The 19,724-nt window shown below is 40.1% G+C and overlaps 1 protein-coding gene across 1 annotated transcript in view; it reads right to left on the bottom strand.

Annotated features, from left to right (window-relative positions):
• Positions 1–967: 967 nt before the first annotated feature.
• Positions 968–19,724, bottom strand: part of LOC135217275 (deoxyribodipyrimidine photo-lyase-like) — a 282,698-nt gene continuing 263,941 nt past the window's right edge. Inside the window, 4 exon segments of the mRNA XM_064253015.1 lie at positions 968–1,369; positions 15,720–15,879; positions 17,616–17,697; positions 18,956–19,148. Of these exon segments, the coding sequence (XP_064109085.1) occupies positions 1,203–1,369; positions 15,720–15,879; positions 17,616–17,697; positions 18,956–19,148 (602 nt within the window). The 3' untranslated portion in view covers positions 968–1,202.

Raw genomic sequence — 19,724 nt, 5'->3', positions numbered from 1 at the left:
CTTGTGTCTTAGCTGCTTTATGATTGTATAGTGCCCCTTTTGGTCTGGTTAGGGACACTCACATCTGATTACCATACTGATCTCATAGATGTTATCCCCTTATTTTTATGCTAGGGGATACATCATAATGCAATGGTTACGGGTTTTGTATATTAAGTCATATACATTCCTAGATATATTATTTTATCATTGATCAAATATTTATGTAAATTTATACTAATTGCTATTTCTAATTTTGATACATGTTGTTACACAGATTTATTGTCATAGGTAATCATTGTACCTATTTGTATATATGTAAATTACCTTATATTATTAACATAATTAGATTTAAGGGTAATTTAAGCATATTTCTGATTTTGTTTTACTGTGTACTTGTATCTTTCTAGCAATTATATTCATTCTTTATTTTTCTATCTTTTATTTGAGACCTATTTTGTTTTATTATATTTTTATTTATTTTGTTTACAACCTTGAGCTGTTTCTCTGGTACGATTTCGCGCAAGCGACACGAGCTGAGCCAGAAAAAGGATTTTGACGTAAGGAAAAATCTATTTCTGGCGATTGGCTCGTGTCGCCAGCGAATACCCCCCCTACCCATCCCTTCGCTCAAGATTGTCTGCTAACTTCAGGATGGCCACTAGAGGCGCAGCAGTCGCAAGCATGGGATGGTGTAGTAGTAGTACGAGCTGCTCCCTCTGTGGGACGGCTCCCTCTTGGAGGGTTTTGTAGTGGGAGATTTCTATTGGCATTTGGCTCGTGGTAGTGGTCTCACTCGCCTAGTGTTCATACCGACACCCTCCTAGAGGGTGAGCGAGTCAGTCATACTGACCTTTTTCTTTATTTTATTTATTCTCTGGTATGTGAGTACATTTACCCTAGAAATAATAGATTAAAGGATATTTCGCTGGCGACACGAGCCAATCGCCCAGAAATAGATTTTTCCTTACGTCAAAATCCTTTTTAAATTGAATGAGATGATGTCAGATGATGTACTTATGGTAAGTATACACATGAATCGATAAGAATATCAAATGCTGAGATTCCATCAAACATCTGAAAGGAAGGACGGATGAGAATTTCCCAAAGAACAGAAGAAATTGTCCTCTGCACATATGTGCTTAATCAAGTGTCTTGACTCAAAATTTTCTGTGAAATATGAAATGAAAGTTTTCTCATCTTCAATAAAGAGGATTATATCTTCAATAAGGAGGATTATATCTGTGCTTCCTTGCCCCATATCTTGAAACATAGAGATCAACATTGAATCGTTTTCTGTACCCCTCATAACCAACGTAGCGAACTTTGCCATATATTGGTCGTTCTGGAAACTGACGATCATGAACACCACATATACACCACATAATACCTGCCAACAGAAATACCTTCATTAATAATTTATAATGCAATTTATCTGAACACAATTTACCCATAAAACTAAGCAGTTTTTGTTACAAAATTTTAGTGAATTTGCACTAAACACAAAATTCCTTTATTTTTACTTTTGCACTGTGACCAGTTTATGGGAAGATAAACTATGAACTCAAGAGATGCTGAAAATAGCAAAGCATTGGTAAATGACAGGCAAGACCCACTATTCCGTGCAGGGAGCCATCTTCAACTCTCGAATTATCTCTTTACTCCTCATATGCTTTCATACAAGGTGATGTGCTATCAGTGCAGTTTCAGCTTTTATCTTATTGTGTCTTTTGTTACCTTCAAGTTTCCACTGTGATATCTGATGACCTATTCTGGGGAGTTTTTAACAGTGGTATCTAACAGGAATCCTCAATTTGTTGTGCACTTCAATATTTCTCATATATCAGACATTTTACTAATCCTTAGCTGCTTTCATTTGTATGACTATGTTACTCTGCTACGTTAATTTTACCTTCCTGAACAGACCACCATGCTTTTATCTTTATTGAGTTTTTATATGTACTTTTGTCTAACTTCTCTCCTTTTACAATTGCTACAATTTCCTCAGTTAGACAAGAACAACTAAATAAAACTTTTACCATAAAATAAAATACTTTTTTTATACAAACCCATTAACCATAGCCTTGCTCCATGCATAGACACTCTTAGCTGCAACAGCTTGCTAACTCCTGAAAGAAGACCCCATTATGCATGCCCAGATCAAGGTCTGTCATCCCTCAAAGCCTCATGTTCCATGTAAAGTATGGGAAGGTGAGAAGGGTAAAAATGATATTGTTATTGTACAATAAAGTTTCATACATACTTACCTGGCAGATATATACTTAGCTATAGACTCCGTCGTCCCCGACAGAAATTCAAATTTCGCGGCACACGCTGCAGGTAGGTCAGGTGATCTACCGGCCTGCCGCTGGGTGGCAGGAATAGGAACCATTACCGTTCTAGAACCAGATTTTTTCTTCCACCTGTCTCCTGAGGGGAGGCTGGGTGGGCCATTTAATCGTATATATCTGCCAGGTAAGTATGTATGAAACTTTATTGTACAATAACAATATCATTTTCATACATTCAACTTCCCTGTCAGATATATACTTAGCTGATTGGCACCTTTGGCGTAGGGTAAGAGACAGCTAATTACTGATTAGACAGGTAAACAACATACGTTGTAGGTAATAGATAAATAAAACCTTGGTTCCTATGTGTTTAGATGAAGGGTTGACTTCCTAGTTATTGCTAGGAGTCTGCTTCATCTCAAGAGCCTCAGCGAGGATGTGACCTATGGCTAAGAGTTCTTGTAGATCTGTCAATGGGGTCTTATCCACTTATTCGACAGAATCTAATGGTCTTTTGTCAATGGGGTCTTATCCACTTACACCTATGCCTAGTGGCATAATTAAGGAGCACAACACCGGTCCCGATCACCTGATCCTAACACGAGGGTTAGTGCTTAAAAAAGAGTTATCCCCAAACTCCTTTCAAACAACCCAAAGAAAAAACACCACGTTAAATAAATTTAACTCACTAGTTAAGGATCAGTGTCGGCTCCCTATCCCAGCAACGTATCCGTAGACACGTATAACCAAGAGAGAAGGATCTCTCGTAGGTCAACTTGACCTCCTTCATGTAATGGGAAGTCAACACATAGTTGCATCTCCCATAAGTGACAGCTAATATGTCCTCATGACATATTGTTATGGAAAGAACAAGAATTCATAAAAGCTCGCACTTCATGCGCTTTTAATTCTCAGCTGTTTGAAGAAATCATCAAGTTACTCATGAAGTGCTTTAGCGATTACACTTGTTTCAAGGAAGACCAGGGCTTTCTTTGAAATGGATCTCTTCTGGATGAAGCCTAAAGCCTGGCTGGCGTCTGGCGCTTGCCTGGCGCCTCGCGCCTGTAAGTAGCTTCGCGCCTGGCTCCAGACTGGCACTATTTGGCGCCTGACACCTGACTGACTCCTCTCCACTTGCTGGAGCTTCGAGCTTAGTAGAGTCTCGAGGATGTTTGGCGATGTCCACATCGGACACTCTTATCTGTCTGATTTGTTCGCCTCTAGCGCATCTGCGCTAGGTTGGAGGCCCCCTCTTTCTCTTCATCAGACAATGACAGTGTTCCTTGAAACTGTCTGCCTCTGGCGTTTTTTACGCCAGTTTTGGCATTTGGCGCCTGGTTGGCGCTACATTGTCCGAAAGTCCTGAACCTCCACAATAGTTTATCAGGAGATTGGAGAAGGGTGGAAGAAATTCTTCCACTTAGAGGTTTTGGCCTCTCCGGCAAGGGGAGGTGATTGTAGTAAACTACATCCATTAGACGATAGGACATCTAACAGTACGAGAGATAAGAGTCTTCCTCCGAGGAGGATCCTTCTTGAATCCTTCCGTTGCTAACGAGATCTCTTCTTACTTGTTGATGAAGTTCCTCGTTGCAGAATCCCTCCCTATCCTTGTTCCGAAGGAAGGGAAGGAGCTTGGAAGTCGAAGGAGACTCCGAGCTGAAATTGGGAGGACTCCTGATTTCTAGCTCTTTATTGTATCCCTCTGAATACCTTCTGGGAAGCATTTTGAGCCCTCATCGCATCCCAAAGACTTTGTAGGCAAACGTTTAAACCATCTCTTCTTCTGTAGGTGAAAACGTAAGTACCCTGCCTGGGCAACGAAACTTCAATCTGAAAGCGTTGAGTCAGGAATAGAGGGTTTTAGTTCTTTTGCCAGACATACTATGCTGGCAAGAACCCATTGCCGAGTCAACATTGAATCTGATGCGAGATTCCAATGCACAAAAAATTCACTTGTCTTCTTGGTCGTTTATGGCCAAGAGAAACAAAGAATTCCCTCATAAAATTTCTCAAAGCAGTTTGATGAGGAGCAGTTCCATCTTGTCGGAACACGGAATCTGAGGCCACAAAAGATCCCATTCGAAGTACATGATATCCTACTCTTGTCGTATTGAGGTATCGTATAAGATCCCGAAGATCTTAATCCTCTGCTATCTCTAATTCCCCTTGTATAGACAGAGTATAGCCTTTTACTGCATTCTTTGATAGCAGATATATACAAAGGTGATTCTTCCCTCTGAAAGGGAAGAAAAAACCGCTATGTGGTTCACAGAGGTATCGGAAGAGGACAGTTTCCTCATTCCATCTAGCACGATCTGCAGCAATTCTATGTCTTGGCCATGACTATTGTCATTTACCTTGAAAAATCCTCTCATTCATGTCCACTTCTGGTCAGTCTGCACGCAGACAGACTTAGAGTGTAGAGGTTGTTAAGGTCCAATTATAATAGATGCTGATAGAATCTCCAGACTCTCTTGGAAAAGCCTTCCAAAACATGCTGTGAGAGGAACGTGACTTCTGTGAATCCAACCTCTCTAAGGCCAAAATGAGGCATAAGGTATCATCCTCTCTTCCTTTGACACCCATTTATCTTAATATCTGTTAAGAATTTATATATCTAGGGGAAAAAGACTAAAGTTTATTCCCCATTTAAACTAAAAATGGCGTATATTGCTACCTCTCTTGGTTCGAGAATAAGGAAGCAGTCTAGAGGAAGCCTGTTTGTCTTCCACCTAGCGAAGAGATCTATGAAGAAGACATCTCGCAGGTTTCCACAACTCTCTTTCCAACTAAGATTAGACATAAGTCAATAGTTATATCGTCGATCGAGAAGGTTCTCACGGACGTGCAACATCGTGCAGCAAACCTCTTAAGGATCGTTATGTTCCGTGTCTGTGTTCCAAACAGGTTCTCTCTTGTTAACGCGAACATGGGCGAACAAAGAGATTCTCGATGCTCCTTGAGATATGAGAGAGCTGTGGAATTAGTCAAATTGATTTGAAAAAATCATTTCGTCCCTCCTTGGGATCGAACACCCCTCCAGTTAGACGAATAACAAAATCAGGAAAGAACCGTGCCGTTACTGAGCCTGCTGTCAGAGAGGTTACTGAACCCTTCGATTAATAACTCGCTATATCGAAAAATTAGCAAGTCCATTATTTTGCTTCCGTAAGCATGAGAGCATCAAATAATATATATAGCTCTACTGCATTAAATTCATATTGTTGTCTCATTCCTATAATCCTGTTACATTGCGGTAAACATTACCGCAAGGTTACAAGGGATCTTTTTATTGAAAACTCCTTAGCAAAACGAATACCATGTTATTCATGTTTGCCTATAAATCCCCTCAAATCGAGGCTAAGTCCATGATTGTAGGGGGAAGATACGGTTAACCATTCGATCCCGTAGGAGAGAGAGATGTAACCAACTGCTCATGACCGAGAACTGGATGGTACTGTATTGGCTTACAAATGACAGCCGTCTCGTTCGCTGCCTAGCTGCATTCTTCCTGAGTTGCCAGTTACTCCATTCAATGAAGGAATATAATAAAATTATTCTCGAGCCTAAGGAAGCTCTCAATAATGCATATTTAAGCCAAACAACCTTTGTTAAATACCGAAGCTGAGTAGGTATTGTCGTAACAAACCTTTTAACCGAAGTCCTTACTAGGAAATTCCTGTAAGGATATAGATAATTCCGTAGCGAACCACAAAGGCAACTATGGTATGCGTATATGACTTGTCATTCAGTAGTCGTATACACCAAATCTTCTTACTACATTCTTTCCTCACCGATGCAGAGAGAGAAAGGAAATCTTACTGTCTTCATTCTTTTCGTCAATAAACCCGAATTAGTATTAGTCGAAAGAGATCGCAAATGACAACCGAGGATCGAAGAGAATCTCTCAAGCTTTTATTCTCTTGGAGATAAGGCCGTATTCTAAGCCTCTATTATCTGGAAGAGCCTCTAATCAATGAATGAGAGCTCGTACGAATCTTGTTCAATTTCCAAACGATTGCCACTCTTTCTGTAAATGGTTGGTTGCATTATTTTTTAGAAGGAGGATGATTTTAATATCCTCTTACTAGTAATGAACTAATTCTCTCAATAAAAAAGGTGGTTAAGGTCTTATAAACTGAGAGACCTGCCCCCTTATTGGCTTCCAATTCCGATCTATCTTCCATTTCCTGTCCATCAGTTGGGAGAAAAATGAGCAACTGGAGGAGAGCACCTCCTTTCGTAAGGTGAAGGGCTTTTAGCAGTACCGACTTTAACCTGACAAGGGCTACGGCCGCCTGTGCGACATCTTGAGTCCCCGCCAGGAGAAGGCCGATCTTGCTCTTGCCTTTACTTGCATTAAGACTATCCTGATAAGGGCGACGGCCGCCTGTGCGACAACTCCCGTCCCTATCAGGAGAAGGCCTCGAATGTCTTTCACCTTTCGCAGAATCAGGCATATCCTGACAAGGGCTACGGCCGCCTGTGCAACATCTAGAGACCCTGTCAGGTGAAAAATGATCCTGCGAAAATTCCCAAAGAGGAGCCTCTCGGTCCGCCTCTAACTCCATTTCCGATGAAGATCCTGGTTCATAGCGCCTGGAGCCTGGCTCCTGGTGCTTCAGGCGCTTTGCGCCTCATTTCAGGCGCTTCAGGCGCTTTGCGCCTCGTTTCAGGCGCTTTGAGCCTCGTTTCAGGCGCTTCAAGCGCTTTGCGCCTCGTTTCAGGCGCTTCAGGCGCTTTGCGCCTCGTTTCAGGCGCTTCAGGCGCTTTGCACCTCGTTTCAGGCGCTTTCCGCCTAGTAGGAGTTTCAGGTCTTTCTTTAGAATCCTCTCGCCTTGTCGGCGTTTTGCGCCTGGTAGGCGCCTCGTCCGAGCTGTCAAAGACTTCTATCGGACGGGAATTTCTTAAAAGCTGGAACGGGAAGGAAGTGATCCTTCCTCCTGGGGAGGATCCTTCTTCAAAACTCCCATTAACGAAGATATCTGTTGTTGCATTTCTCTTAGGATCTTCGTAGTGGCATCTTCTTTCTCCGTATCCGATCTAGGGGAAGGAGGATTTGATGAATAAATCTCTTTCTTCTTCTTCTCAGGTGGATAGTCCTCCGGAAAACTTTCCGGGCTAGAATCCCAAGCTGGAGATTTTCTTTTAGAAGGTCTCGATAGCTTGTCAGAACTACACCCTTTTTTCCTTTTGATGAAGAATCGGATGACGAAAAACACTGTTTTAGGATGCCTTTCCAACGGCTATCCTTGTCAGTCTGGGACGCTACTACAGAACCTGCCGAGGGGACGCCCGACCGGTGGGGATTCTCTGAAACCTCTGTGCGGCTTTTGACATTCCTTCTCCTCTAGGCTTGTGAGCTTGGAAGAGGTCTAGGCCTGAGAGCGAGACAGCCGATCGGACGCACCCTCCACTATTTTAGGACGCCTTTCCAATGGCGAACTTGGTAGTCTGGGACGTTCTACAGAATCTGCCGAGTGGACGCCTGACCGGTGGGGATTCTCTGAAACCTCCGTGCGGCTTTCGACATTCCTTCTCCTCTGGGCTTGTGAGTTTGGAAGAGGTCTAGACCTGGGAGCGAGACAGAGCCGATCAGACGCACCCTCCACTGCAATGGGGAACACTGTAATCACTTCTTACCTTTTAATAGCTTGCATTTTGAGCTACATCCCTTGTCTTCAAATTGCAATTATGAATTTGAAGTTTCTGTGAAATAAGAAGGTGATGAGGATGCAACACTACTAGTACTGTTAATACTCTAACTGCTCGTTAGTACGAGTAGCCAATAAAACTTCTAAAGGAAGCGTATCTAGTTATATTCTTTTCTGACTCCCTAAAGTAGAAAGTCAGTATATTTCCTCAATCAATTCTAACACTTATTACACGTATTAATGAATAAATATTAATATTTCCCTTTCTTGCAAACTATGTGAGTGTCTACCGACCATTTCGGTAGTTACACGCCATATATTCTTCAAAATTTTCGAAGCCAAATTCATTAAAAAGTTAATAAAAGTTAATAAAAGCGTATGCCGAGCCAAAGACCTAGTACTTCCCTGCAAAAGACAGCCCAGAAGATCGATGGCGATGAAACACGAAAATCAAATCGGTAGGTACAGCAAACGTATGTTTACAATACAGCGACAGAAAAAATCTGGTTCTAGAACGGTAATGGTTCCTATTCCTGCCACCCAGCGGCAGGCCGGTAGATCACCTGACCTACCTGCAGCGTGTGCTGCGAAATTTGAATTTCTGTCGGGGACGACGGAGTCTATAGCTAAGTATATATCTGACAGGGAAGTTGAATGTATGAAAAGTCATGATTACAGTATTTGGTTTGCATGAAAATGTGATTTATCCGGTAAAATCAGTGATTAACCATTACAAACCCAATAACCACCCAACAATAATAAATAGCCTGAATTTGGGAGGCAAGAACAAAAAAGACAGGAGCATCAAGATTAAAAAAACTGTGAGAGCAGAAGTCTAATCACCTCTTGATAGGTATGGTTGAAGCCAAGCATTGTGTGACAAAATTTTATCACAATGATATATTGTATATATTGGAAGCTTCCATAATGAAGTTGGGCTTAAATTTCCAAATGCAAGGCACCCACCAGTCATAAGGCATAAAGACAGCTGTCGCACATCTTCAATGTGTGCCAGAGACAAGAGGGATGAGGATCATGATTAATGGCAATGAAAAGCCAACATCCTTAAAGGATAGGATAGGATAAAAGATTGGTTTAACCAGATCTCTGATCCGTAAAAAGGCTCTTCTCAGGCTGGTTCCCATGAATTAACCTGAGAGAAAAAACTAGGCTTTATTAAAAAAAACGATTTTACTTAGGAACATGATAATTTTGTTAAGTGAGAAATCCCTGCCTTCAGCAAGAATCCCTGACATTGTTGGATCCCGAAAATAAAAATGTGCCTCTGCTGAATCCAATTTGGGCATTCAATGAATAAGTGCTGGACAGTCATGGGAACTTGGCATCCATTACATCTCAGTGAAGAAAATGGGTTGCAAAACGGGGCATGTAACTCAAAGACATTATGCAAACCATTCCTGGGATGCAAAGTTAGGTACTCCAAGAAAACAAGTCTCTAATATGGACTTTTACAGGCTAGGAATGCTGAAGATGCATTGTTACTGCCATCTTAGACTTTGTAAATAATGTAGACCTATTTTCTTTGAATAACCTCTGTGCACTGTTACCTACAATGACATTCTCCTAAAGTAGGTACAGGCAGTCCCCGGGTTACGACAGTCTCGGCTTACGACGTTCTGAGGTTACAACGCTTTTCAATTATATTCGTCAGACATTAATTCCAGGGTTACAACGCATGTTCCAGGGTTACGACGCATGTTCCAGGGTTACGACGCCTACAACGCTCATCTGGCAGATGAAATATGACACCAAAAATGCAAAATAATCAATATTTGAAGATTTTTTATGAAAAATGCCATAAGAATGCAGTTTACATAGTTTTCAATGCACCCAAAGCATTAAAAGTAAGGTTTTCTTAGGATTTTTGACGATGTTCCGGCTTACGACGAGTCTAAAGAACGGAACCCCCGTTGTAACCTGGGGACAGCCTACTTCTTTATAAGTGAGTGAATCACACATATACCGTACGTAAAGTTCGTAGTATTCTGATGAGATAAAATGAAAATATCGAACAGAATCTGTTGGTTTTTATTTACACAATAAACTTGCCTTCAGCGCCATCTACTAACAAAAAAAATAACTAAATTTTGTTCACAAACGATACGTTTTTAAGTGATATTTCCACTTGAAAACACTGTATAATGTAAAATAACCTTATCTCACATATAAATAGAGTATCTTGATCTTGAGATTCATTTGCGCTAACTAGAAGCAAGAAAGTCACTCTGATTTGAGTTCAACACAGCAAATACAAACAAATATTAATATGAAAATACATATAATATTATTGGATGCAGTGAAGTAAAACACAACTTTTTAAAAGATCCATGGAAAAGATGCGTACCCATTATGTTTGTATTTTATCATACGATATTAATATATGATTATTACATACTCGAATTTTATATCTCATGTAAGATGCGACCCCCTTAAAATCAGCTCCTAAATCAGGGCTTCAAAAGTCGCATGATATACGAGTATATACGGTATATACTTTAGCATGGTGGCTGTAGTGTGTGTATGACAATCTCTGCGTTTCATGTGCTCCACTTGCATAAAGCACCAAACAGATGCTTGAGCTTCATCTGTGTATGCACTGTCACTTCTGATTACATAAGGAATCCTCTCTGTCTAGCATGTACAATAGTAGCATAGTGCACTTATTTTGTCTATACCTGGAGTAGTGCTGCATGATCCATGCTCAATGACTCACCAATATAATTAAAGTGTTTGATATGTGCATGAGACATTCATCCCTCCTTGCACAGCGAGCAGCACACCACACCTGTCTCTTTTGAAACAAGCATTGTATGTAGCAAGCCAAAGAACATATCTCACTGTTGATAGCATGAGTCATCACACCTGAAGTCTTGCCACTAATAGGTGCGTATATCAGATGAAAACTGATCAAATTATGCGCACCCACACTATCGTGTTTAGTCTTTTTTAAACGCCTGGGTGAGAGTCGCGGTTGCTTACTCTCGGCCATTTACCTGGTTGTTTGCCCATTTTCACTATTTTGCTTGGCTGTGTATGAGCTTGTGTTATTATGGCTTCCTCTGTGTCGCCTCGATCTCACCAATGTATGTGCCCAGGAACTCAAGGTTTCCCGTGCTCTCGTTTCCTGGCTTCTCCACATGCAGTAGGTGTTGTGCTAATGTTTGCACTATAACGAATCCCTGCCAGGAATGTCATGCGTGGCCTAAATCACAGTGGACATTATTTTATAGTAAGAGGGAGCATTGTAGAGTTTTGACTCTTCCTTTGTGGGAAGGGTTTTCATCGCCTCGCCCAGATGCTTCGTCTTCTTGCACAGTCACAATCCATGATGCTAGAGTTTATCTGCCAGTGTATCCTTCCTTTTCTTCCATCTTTTCGTCGTTGGAAGTATTGGGAGGCCTTCAGGCTGATTTAATGTGTAATGTCGTCCCCTCTTCCTTGGGGATTAATTGCTTCCTGGGAGGGAGGAGGCTATTTCATCAATTTCTTCTGTTTCAAGTTCGGAGGCGTCCAAAATGGCGTCACTCTGGGCGTTCGCTTGGGCTACGGGGTTCACCCTCCTTGGAGGGTTTGCTGACGCATTTCAATGATGCTCACCTTCCCCCTCAGGCCTCCCCAGCTCTACCTTCTCCTCCTGGCCTTGTCTACATTGGTGCTCACAGTTGGCCATTTTGTAGTGCGCTTCCCAAGTATCATCGTATCGCTCCGCCAGTGAGGCCTGCTGCTAGCTCACATCAGGGGAGGCCGTGATGTCTCTCTCAGCACCGTTGGTGATGTCACTCGCAGTTCCATCAGTGACGTCACTCCCAGTTTCCTCAGTATCATCTCTTCCTACTGCATCAGCGTCGTCGGTTGGGGCTGCTGCGCTGCCTCGCTCCTCTGTGTTGTCATCATTTGCTCCCGTGATGTCATCGCTGCCATCCAGGATGTATCCTCTCCCATATGTGTTGTCTGCATCCTCTCTTGCGGATACGTCCGAGGCTTTATGTCAGGCGGTTCTTAAGAAATTGGACTCTGTTTTGTTTGTTTGTTTGTTTGTATGGTGCTTTTACGTTGGATGGAACCAGTGATAATTCAGCAATGGGACCAACGGCTTTACGTGACTTCCAAACCACGTCGAGAGTGAACTTTTATCACCAGAAATACACATCTCTCACTCCTCAATGGAATGGCCGAGAATCGAACCTGCGACCACCGAGGTGGGACGCTAATACCATACCAACCACGCCGCTGAGGCGCTGGACTCTGTTTTGGAGCAAATGTGTTGCATCGCCTCCCCTGTCCCCTGCCCAGAGGGTGTGTAAGGAAGGAGTGCTGCCTTCCTCCCCTCCATCATCCCCATCTCCGCCGCGTCAGCGAATCGAGCGTTGTAAGGTTATGACTTTGCTATTTCTTCGTCAACGAGTGAAGAGAGGCACATTCGTGTGCCTGAGAGTGTTATTGTTTTGTCCCCTGTGCAATCTGCTGTGGCTGCGTCGTCCTCTTCTTTGGGACACAAGCATGTTGCAACCTCGCACATAAGTGCGCATGTTGATGATTTATCCGATTCTTCTGGGTGCCTATTCATCGTTGTTAGGATCTTAAGGCGCCTGTGAAAATATAGAAAGTTGTAAATGCAAAAGTGGTGGAGCTTGGGTGTTCACCTTCCCCCACCCGTTGAGGCTGTTTGGGGTTCGAGTCCGAGGAATTCTCGTTCTGCATGAAGAGTTCGAGATACTTCTCCATCGCACGCATGTGTCTGCTCCACCCAGACATGTACGTGAGTCATCTATTGTGTGTTCACAGTACAGTGTTTCTATTGTTGTGAATATAAAACATGGAGCTTGGTAAACACTGTCCCTCTGAAAGCCAGTATAACTGACTACATGATTTCTCAATGTACAGCAACACAAACTCGTCCTTATTCTAAGAATTGGATCACTAAGTGACTGATGTGTGTAAGGCAGTCAACACCCTTCTTTAATTTGGGGTTTTGTTAGTTTGTTTGTTTGTATGGTGCTTTTACGTTGCATGGAACCAGTGGTTATTCAGCAACGGGACCAACGGCTTTACGTGACTTCCGAACCACGTCGAGAGTGAACTTGTATCACCAGAAATACACATCTCTCACTCCTCAATGGAATAGCTGAGAATCGAACCCGCGACCACCGAGGTGGTACGCCAACGCCATACCAACCATGCCACCGAGGCGCTTTTAATTTGGGGTTATAACCAGAAGGATTTCCTTCTCTATATCAGGAACCTTCATTGTCTTTACTTTGAAGACATCTATTCACATGAAAGCATTCTTAAGAAGGTCTAGTTATAAGATTTATGCACATGAAATGACTTAACTATTACCACCAGAGGCGCTGCCCACAAAAATACCTGCCCAAATGAGGTTTCTTCTTTCTTTTTTGATTGGGAGAGCTGCTGACCACAGGGTTAGATGAGTAAACTGATGGGGTTGGGTTTAATAAACTCAATTAACAGAGCAACAATGTGTAAGAATACAGTAGTTGGATAAATTTCCTTAACTCTTGACTGGAGGCATTCAACCTCCTAGCCAAGACAGGAGCATCTTCAGAGGTCTGAAGAGCCATTTTGTTTTCCATAGTCATACTTTTGCATATATGTGACCACTAGTATTTAATGTAATTCTGCTGTTCTTTCATGAGAGAAATTTAGATACCTAAAACCATTAACATACTTTTTTATATAAAAAAAAATGAAACATACAACAAGTTTGATGACTGATATAAATTTGTAATTTTAATAGCTTCATGAAAAATTTAAATAAATCTTACTTGCTAGATGTCTCTTTTCATTTCATCAAAAATAACATCTGACAAATTTTAAGACCACTTTGTATTAAATTGCATTTGACATTGCTCCCACTAGTATTTACCACGATCCTGGTATTATCAATAAATATAAATGTTTGTTCTGCTGATGCCAAACAAAATACTGCATTAATACAATGTTGTATGAGTTTTTTTTCTTTTAACAAGCTGATTTTGATGACTCAAGAACATCTAAACTTTCATGATAGGTTTTCTCAGATGTACCTGAAGGTGAGTGAGGGGAATTTGGTAAACATCATATTTTCCTTCAGCAACAGGGTAGCTATGTATTGTTAAAAGTGTGATTGTTTGTATACTTTGGGAAAATAATGTACCTTGAGAATTTGCAATTAGTTCCTTTATGAATAGAAACCGTTTTGTATATGGAGATTGCATGAGCCAATTAGACATGGGCTCCAACCTGTCTCTGATGTATCCAAGAACAGGAACAACTACTTCTCTATTTCATGGAACAAGAAGAGTTGGAGGATGACAACTGCTACATTAGGATGGATGGATTATGGAATTTAGGGCATAGCCCAAGCGCTGGGACCTATAAGATCATTCAGCGCTGAAATGAAAGTATGGCTAGACGGAAAAAGGAAAATGATAAAATGATGACAATCCTGCACTTGAACAGGATTGTACATCAGCAAAGGCCATTTTACTCTCCCCCAGCATTCCAATCATCCAAAGTTATGAAAGATCGTTTTGGCCATGCTACATTAGGCATCACTGCAGAGAACAAATGTGGTTAGTACACCATGCGGCACATTTCTCCAAAGATCACAGATAATCGCTGTTTGTTCCCGTCAAGAAAGGAACTGCCCTTATACCTCCCAAAGTCAGAACATCAGCTGATCCAAGAGATGAACTCTCACCACTACCAAGTCCATCAATATGACCATGTATTTCATCTATTGTTTGGGTAGGAGATTGGACTTCTAGTTTATCACAAACTCCAGATTGTGACAAAATGAGAGCAGTCAATTCTGATTCAGGTGCAACTGCACCTCAGAGGATGCCAGGATGCAGTTTGGTATGGTAGAGTATTTCTGTCAGTGTAAGGGACAATATTTTTCAGGTATGAAATAAAAACAAAATAAATGCTATATTGTAAAAATTGCAGGAGGCATTATAATTTAGAAACTGAAAAAATTTCACATTGTACAGGAAAGTCAAATCTTGATGACACTTGGGACATCCCTTTTACTAAAATGTTCACTGGATGACAGGAAGGGAATAATTTGCTTCTTACTCAATATTTAAAGTAAACATGCTCTACTACAGCATTCTGTTGTTGGCTGTTGTGAGTCAGGGCTCAACACATTTGGTTAGCTTTATTTCAATCTGTGGGGTACTAGCTCAACTGATTCAGTATATTTTAGTCAGTGCAGTGGTTACAGTTTTGAAATCATTATGTTATAGTTCTTAACAAAAGAACAAAATAAAAATTAATTTTAATATGCTGCAATACTATTTCAAGAAAGCCTAGAAAAAAAAACTGAGTTTTGGTCATTTTTCAGCTCTGTGGGGCCAGTCAGATAAATAAATGGATGGTTGACAGACAGGCATACAAAAATGTAAAAGGATGATGATGATGATTGTTGAACTGTTACTTGTCAACCTTCACTCTATCTTCATATTTTCTACATTATTGAAAAATTAGGCTTCCTTACAATATAGGGTTTTCTCTAAAAATAGAAACTGACACTCTAATCTAGCTACCTTGTCTTCCATTAGAAAATGCATGGTAGCACACAAAGCATACAAAAAAAAAATTTATCTAAATCAGTCATTTCAAAGTAAATATAATAATCTATGCTTCTCTAAGGTATGTTTGCCCTTGTGTCTAAAAACTGTAATCTCAAATAAATAAAATAGTTCCTACAGACTATGAATATGGAGGAATAATAAAACAATTTACAATAAAGATCACAGCCACTTACCTGTATAGCCATTTGGATCACGCCCATCTAAGCTGTATTTGTCATTTAAATATATTGCAGTGGCTAAACCCTCTTCAGGACTGGCTGACCACTCAAGAATCTTCTTTGCCCAGTAGATACGCACATAACCATGCATCTTGCCATGCTTCATGAGTTCAATCTAAAATTTTAAACATTCAAACATGAAATTTTCTACTAACATTCCATAATAATAACACTAGTTTGAAAAAATAATTATATAATATAATATGAATAAGAACCACACTTTTTCATCACATAAGTTTTACTATGCTACAGTAATACTAAAATATCATCTTATATATAGATAGACACTATGGAATTTCCATAACAGATTACGTATTTCTAAGCTAAAGTAATATTGAAGTAAGATCTTACATATTTCAACCTTAGACAAAATGGAATTACCATAACACATTAAAAAAGTAAAAGTAAAACTTTTACAATATTACTGATACTAGTCTAAAACAGCAACCATAAGACTCCTAATAAAACACACAGTCCTTCATTCATCAATTTTACCCTATCTGGAATGTGGCATTATCCTGAGGGTCCCTAGCATATGTAAAAATATAAATCCATAAAAATGTTAAAAACTGAGCCCAAATACTCAGTAGATGGAAAGAGACGATGGTAACACTGCTTTTGTTAATGTAAGTTAACTTCATCAAACCTGGAGTAAGAAAATGGTAATACATAAATATCTATGGGAAAAGAGATCAGCTTCTCATCAGCTAGGAGCATTTCCAGTGCCTTGTGGAGTTTTCCATGGGTGACACATCATGTCAATATATACAGTAAGTCCTCGGGTTACGCCGGTCTCGACTTACGATGTTTCGTGGTTACGAACGCGCCCCCATAAAAATATAAAAAATAATATTTTGCGTCGTTCCGTCTTACGCGGTTTAGCGTCGTAAGCAACGTAAACAAACGCGAACTAGTTCCAGGCGCACGGCGGAAGAATACGCTTTGTGGGGGAGAGGACGGCGTCGCTTCGCTACGCTCATTCCTCGCCCATACGCCATTTTGGTTGTTTACACTGCCTCTCTCTCCCTCGTGTTGTATCGTTTTTGTAACTTTTTGCTCTTTGTTATGGCTCCCAAGCGCAAGGCGGACTCTTCTGATGGTAGGCATCGAATCGCAAAAGAAAGGCCATCACCATGGAAATTAAAGTGGACATTATAAAGCGATCTGAGAAGGGAGAAACGCCAACAAACATTGGCTGCTCGCTTGGCCTTAGCCGTTCGACCGTTGCTACCATTATCAAAGATAAAGAGCGCATCGTTGAACATGTGAAAGGATCTGCTCCTATGAAAGCGACAGTGATAACTAAGCAGCGTAGTGGTCTAATAATTGAAATGGAAAGGTTATTGGTGCTTTGGTTGGAAGACCAAAATCAACGGCGTATCCGAGTCAGCCTTATGGTGATTCAGGAGGTTCTTTTTCTCTTCACTCTTCACTAACCTCCCCCAGTCTCTCCAGCACCGCAGCTTCCTCTCCAGTGTGCAAGCCAATCAAATTAATAAAGGTAAGGAATTGTTCTCTCGTTGTTATTGATAGGTATTTACATTAAATCATGTGGTATTTTTTAATGTTCCGACTTACGCTGAAAATCGTGTTACGACGCATCTTAAGAACGGATCAACGTCGTAACTCGAGGACCCCCTGTACTTGTAAAACTTTACGAGTTTGGAGGCTTTGCTTTTTGAGTTTTGGATAACGGATTCTCTGTGCATGTCCTTATGTTGCATTAGACAGGAGGAGTACCATGCAAGGTAATGTTTTGTCTTTACACATGCACATGCTTAATTTCTGAATTTCTTGTGCGGAGTCAACATTTTTCATTTTGCAATACATTATGGAAAATATCACACTTACTTGTCCAGCATTCCATAGTTCATCATGAGTTCTACCTTCATGGAATAGCTCTCTTGAATATATGTAGCGCCTCTTGTCTAACCTATGATTATATAAAAAAAGAACACTATGTACATCAATATCCATGACACCTACTATCTGGAACCTATTTATAGTATCTGCTATTTTATAATCTGACAGCAAAAAACATGTTGCTCAATGCTCAACATACAAACCAATATTTCACAGCAACTACAATGCAAATCTTGGAGCCTGTCACACCAAGCGTAGTAGTTAATGTGGCATAGTACTGCTCACCCTTCTCTGACATCCCATATATACACTACAATTCAAAGGCAAGGCAGCACACCTAACACAATCTATTTGCCACCAGAAGGTTTAGAAGTAAATGCAGCAAAAGGATTACATCATTTTTCTTTTTCATTCATTTGACAAGGTCTTAAAATAATTGGACTGAAATGTATGAGATGAAGATCTTCACAGAAAAACTGAAATTACACTTCCACGTTAAAGAATAATTTTTGATAAGTGTTAGCACTGACCGTCCTCAAAGAGTTATGGACCTTTATGGTCCCAGGAATACTATATCACAAGGTTCATACTCAAATATAAACAAACATCAGATACTCAACCTTATAGTTTACTTCCATCTAGTGCTCTTCCCTTACGAAGTCTTCTATACATCACTACATTTTCTAAATCAACACATTTTCATATATTTTCCAGGTATTCTCAAGACATCTTCCATTATGATTCTTGCTATCCTTATAACTTTGCATTTAGGCATAAAAACACTTATTCTATCTATTCAATCATTTTCTACAATCCCTTAAAGACAAGTATATCTAACCCTTATCTATCACTCAATCGCACAGTTGTATGTCTAATAGAGCATCACTCTTGCAAACTCAGCAGAGCAATTCTCAACATAAGTCCTGAATGCCTTTTCATTTTTTGCATTTTTGCTCCCCTTCTTACACCCTCAACTGTCACATTAACATTCATTATAGATTAAAATGGTCACATTAATTCCTCCTTTACCTTCTCCTATCATTTAACAATAAAAGAACATGGAAAGTAGGGAGTAAAGATACTTATAAGTTTAAAAAGTACTAATGCTAAACAGCATTTTGTGTAGAAATAAACTATATGCAGTGGCTGATTTACTTGACTTATAATTTCATTTGGGGCTGAAGAACAATATTTTTTTAAGGTCCATAAATTTCAGAAAACTCTAATTGTTTGAACCCAAAACTTTTGTGAACAATAGTTCTAATTATTTGAAGAAAAATATTTTGTGGACAATAGTAATAGTAATAAGATCATTCCTTTTTACAAACCTATGATACTCAAGAGTGTTCCTTGCCCATGGAAAAGCTCCATCAAGATTGTCATAATTCTTTTGATAATAACAAAAGTTGTCAGCCAATTCCCGTCTCACTACCATCTGTTCAATAAAGGCATCTACTCCTTCCTTGATTTGGTCACGGTACCTGCGAGCCTCCAAGGCAGTACGCTGTGTTGAAACCTGACCTGAAGAAAAATGTAGTACTGTAGTACCTATAACATGCAACCTGAATACCTGAAGAGTTACTCTTTACTAAATTATATTACTGTACAATATATACTAAATCTCAAGGAACCTACAATACTTTAACATAAAGAATAATTATTACAATAAAAACAAATGTATGCATGAAGACTTAATGAAGCAAGAGGATAATGGAAAGCATTGCAAATTGTTTTCAACCATTATTGACCATAACATTTCAAATCCCCTCAATGACAGTAAAGATGCAAACTTCATTTCGAGATTTCAGTGACATATAATCACACAATTTTTCTTATGCTAGATATAACCTTCACCGAGGATAGCTTGTGGTTCTAAGACATATGTCATTTCTATAGTTCCCTTCACAAAGTTGTTCAACACAGGATCTCTGTTTCCATTTAAAACCTCTATGACAAGTATATACTAAATAGATACAGTACATATACATACTATGAGTTCTTCATTTCCTTTTTATGATTGAATGGTGATTGAAATTTTATTGATTCACCCAAAGTCTGGCTATAACCGCTTAAGAATTTTCCTTTTATAGTATTTAG

This window comes from Macrobrachium nipponense, chromosome 7 (genome assembly GCF_015104395.2).
Source record: "Macrobrachium nipponense isolate FS-2020 chromosome 7, ASM1510439v2, whole genome shotgun sequence".
Classification (NCBI taxonomy): Eukaryota; Metazoa; Arthropoda; class Malacostraca; order Decapoda; family Palaemonidae; genus Macrobrachium; species Macrobrachium nipponense.
This window is presented reverse-complemented; position numbering and strand designations above follow the sequence as displayed.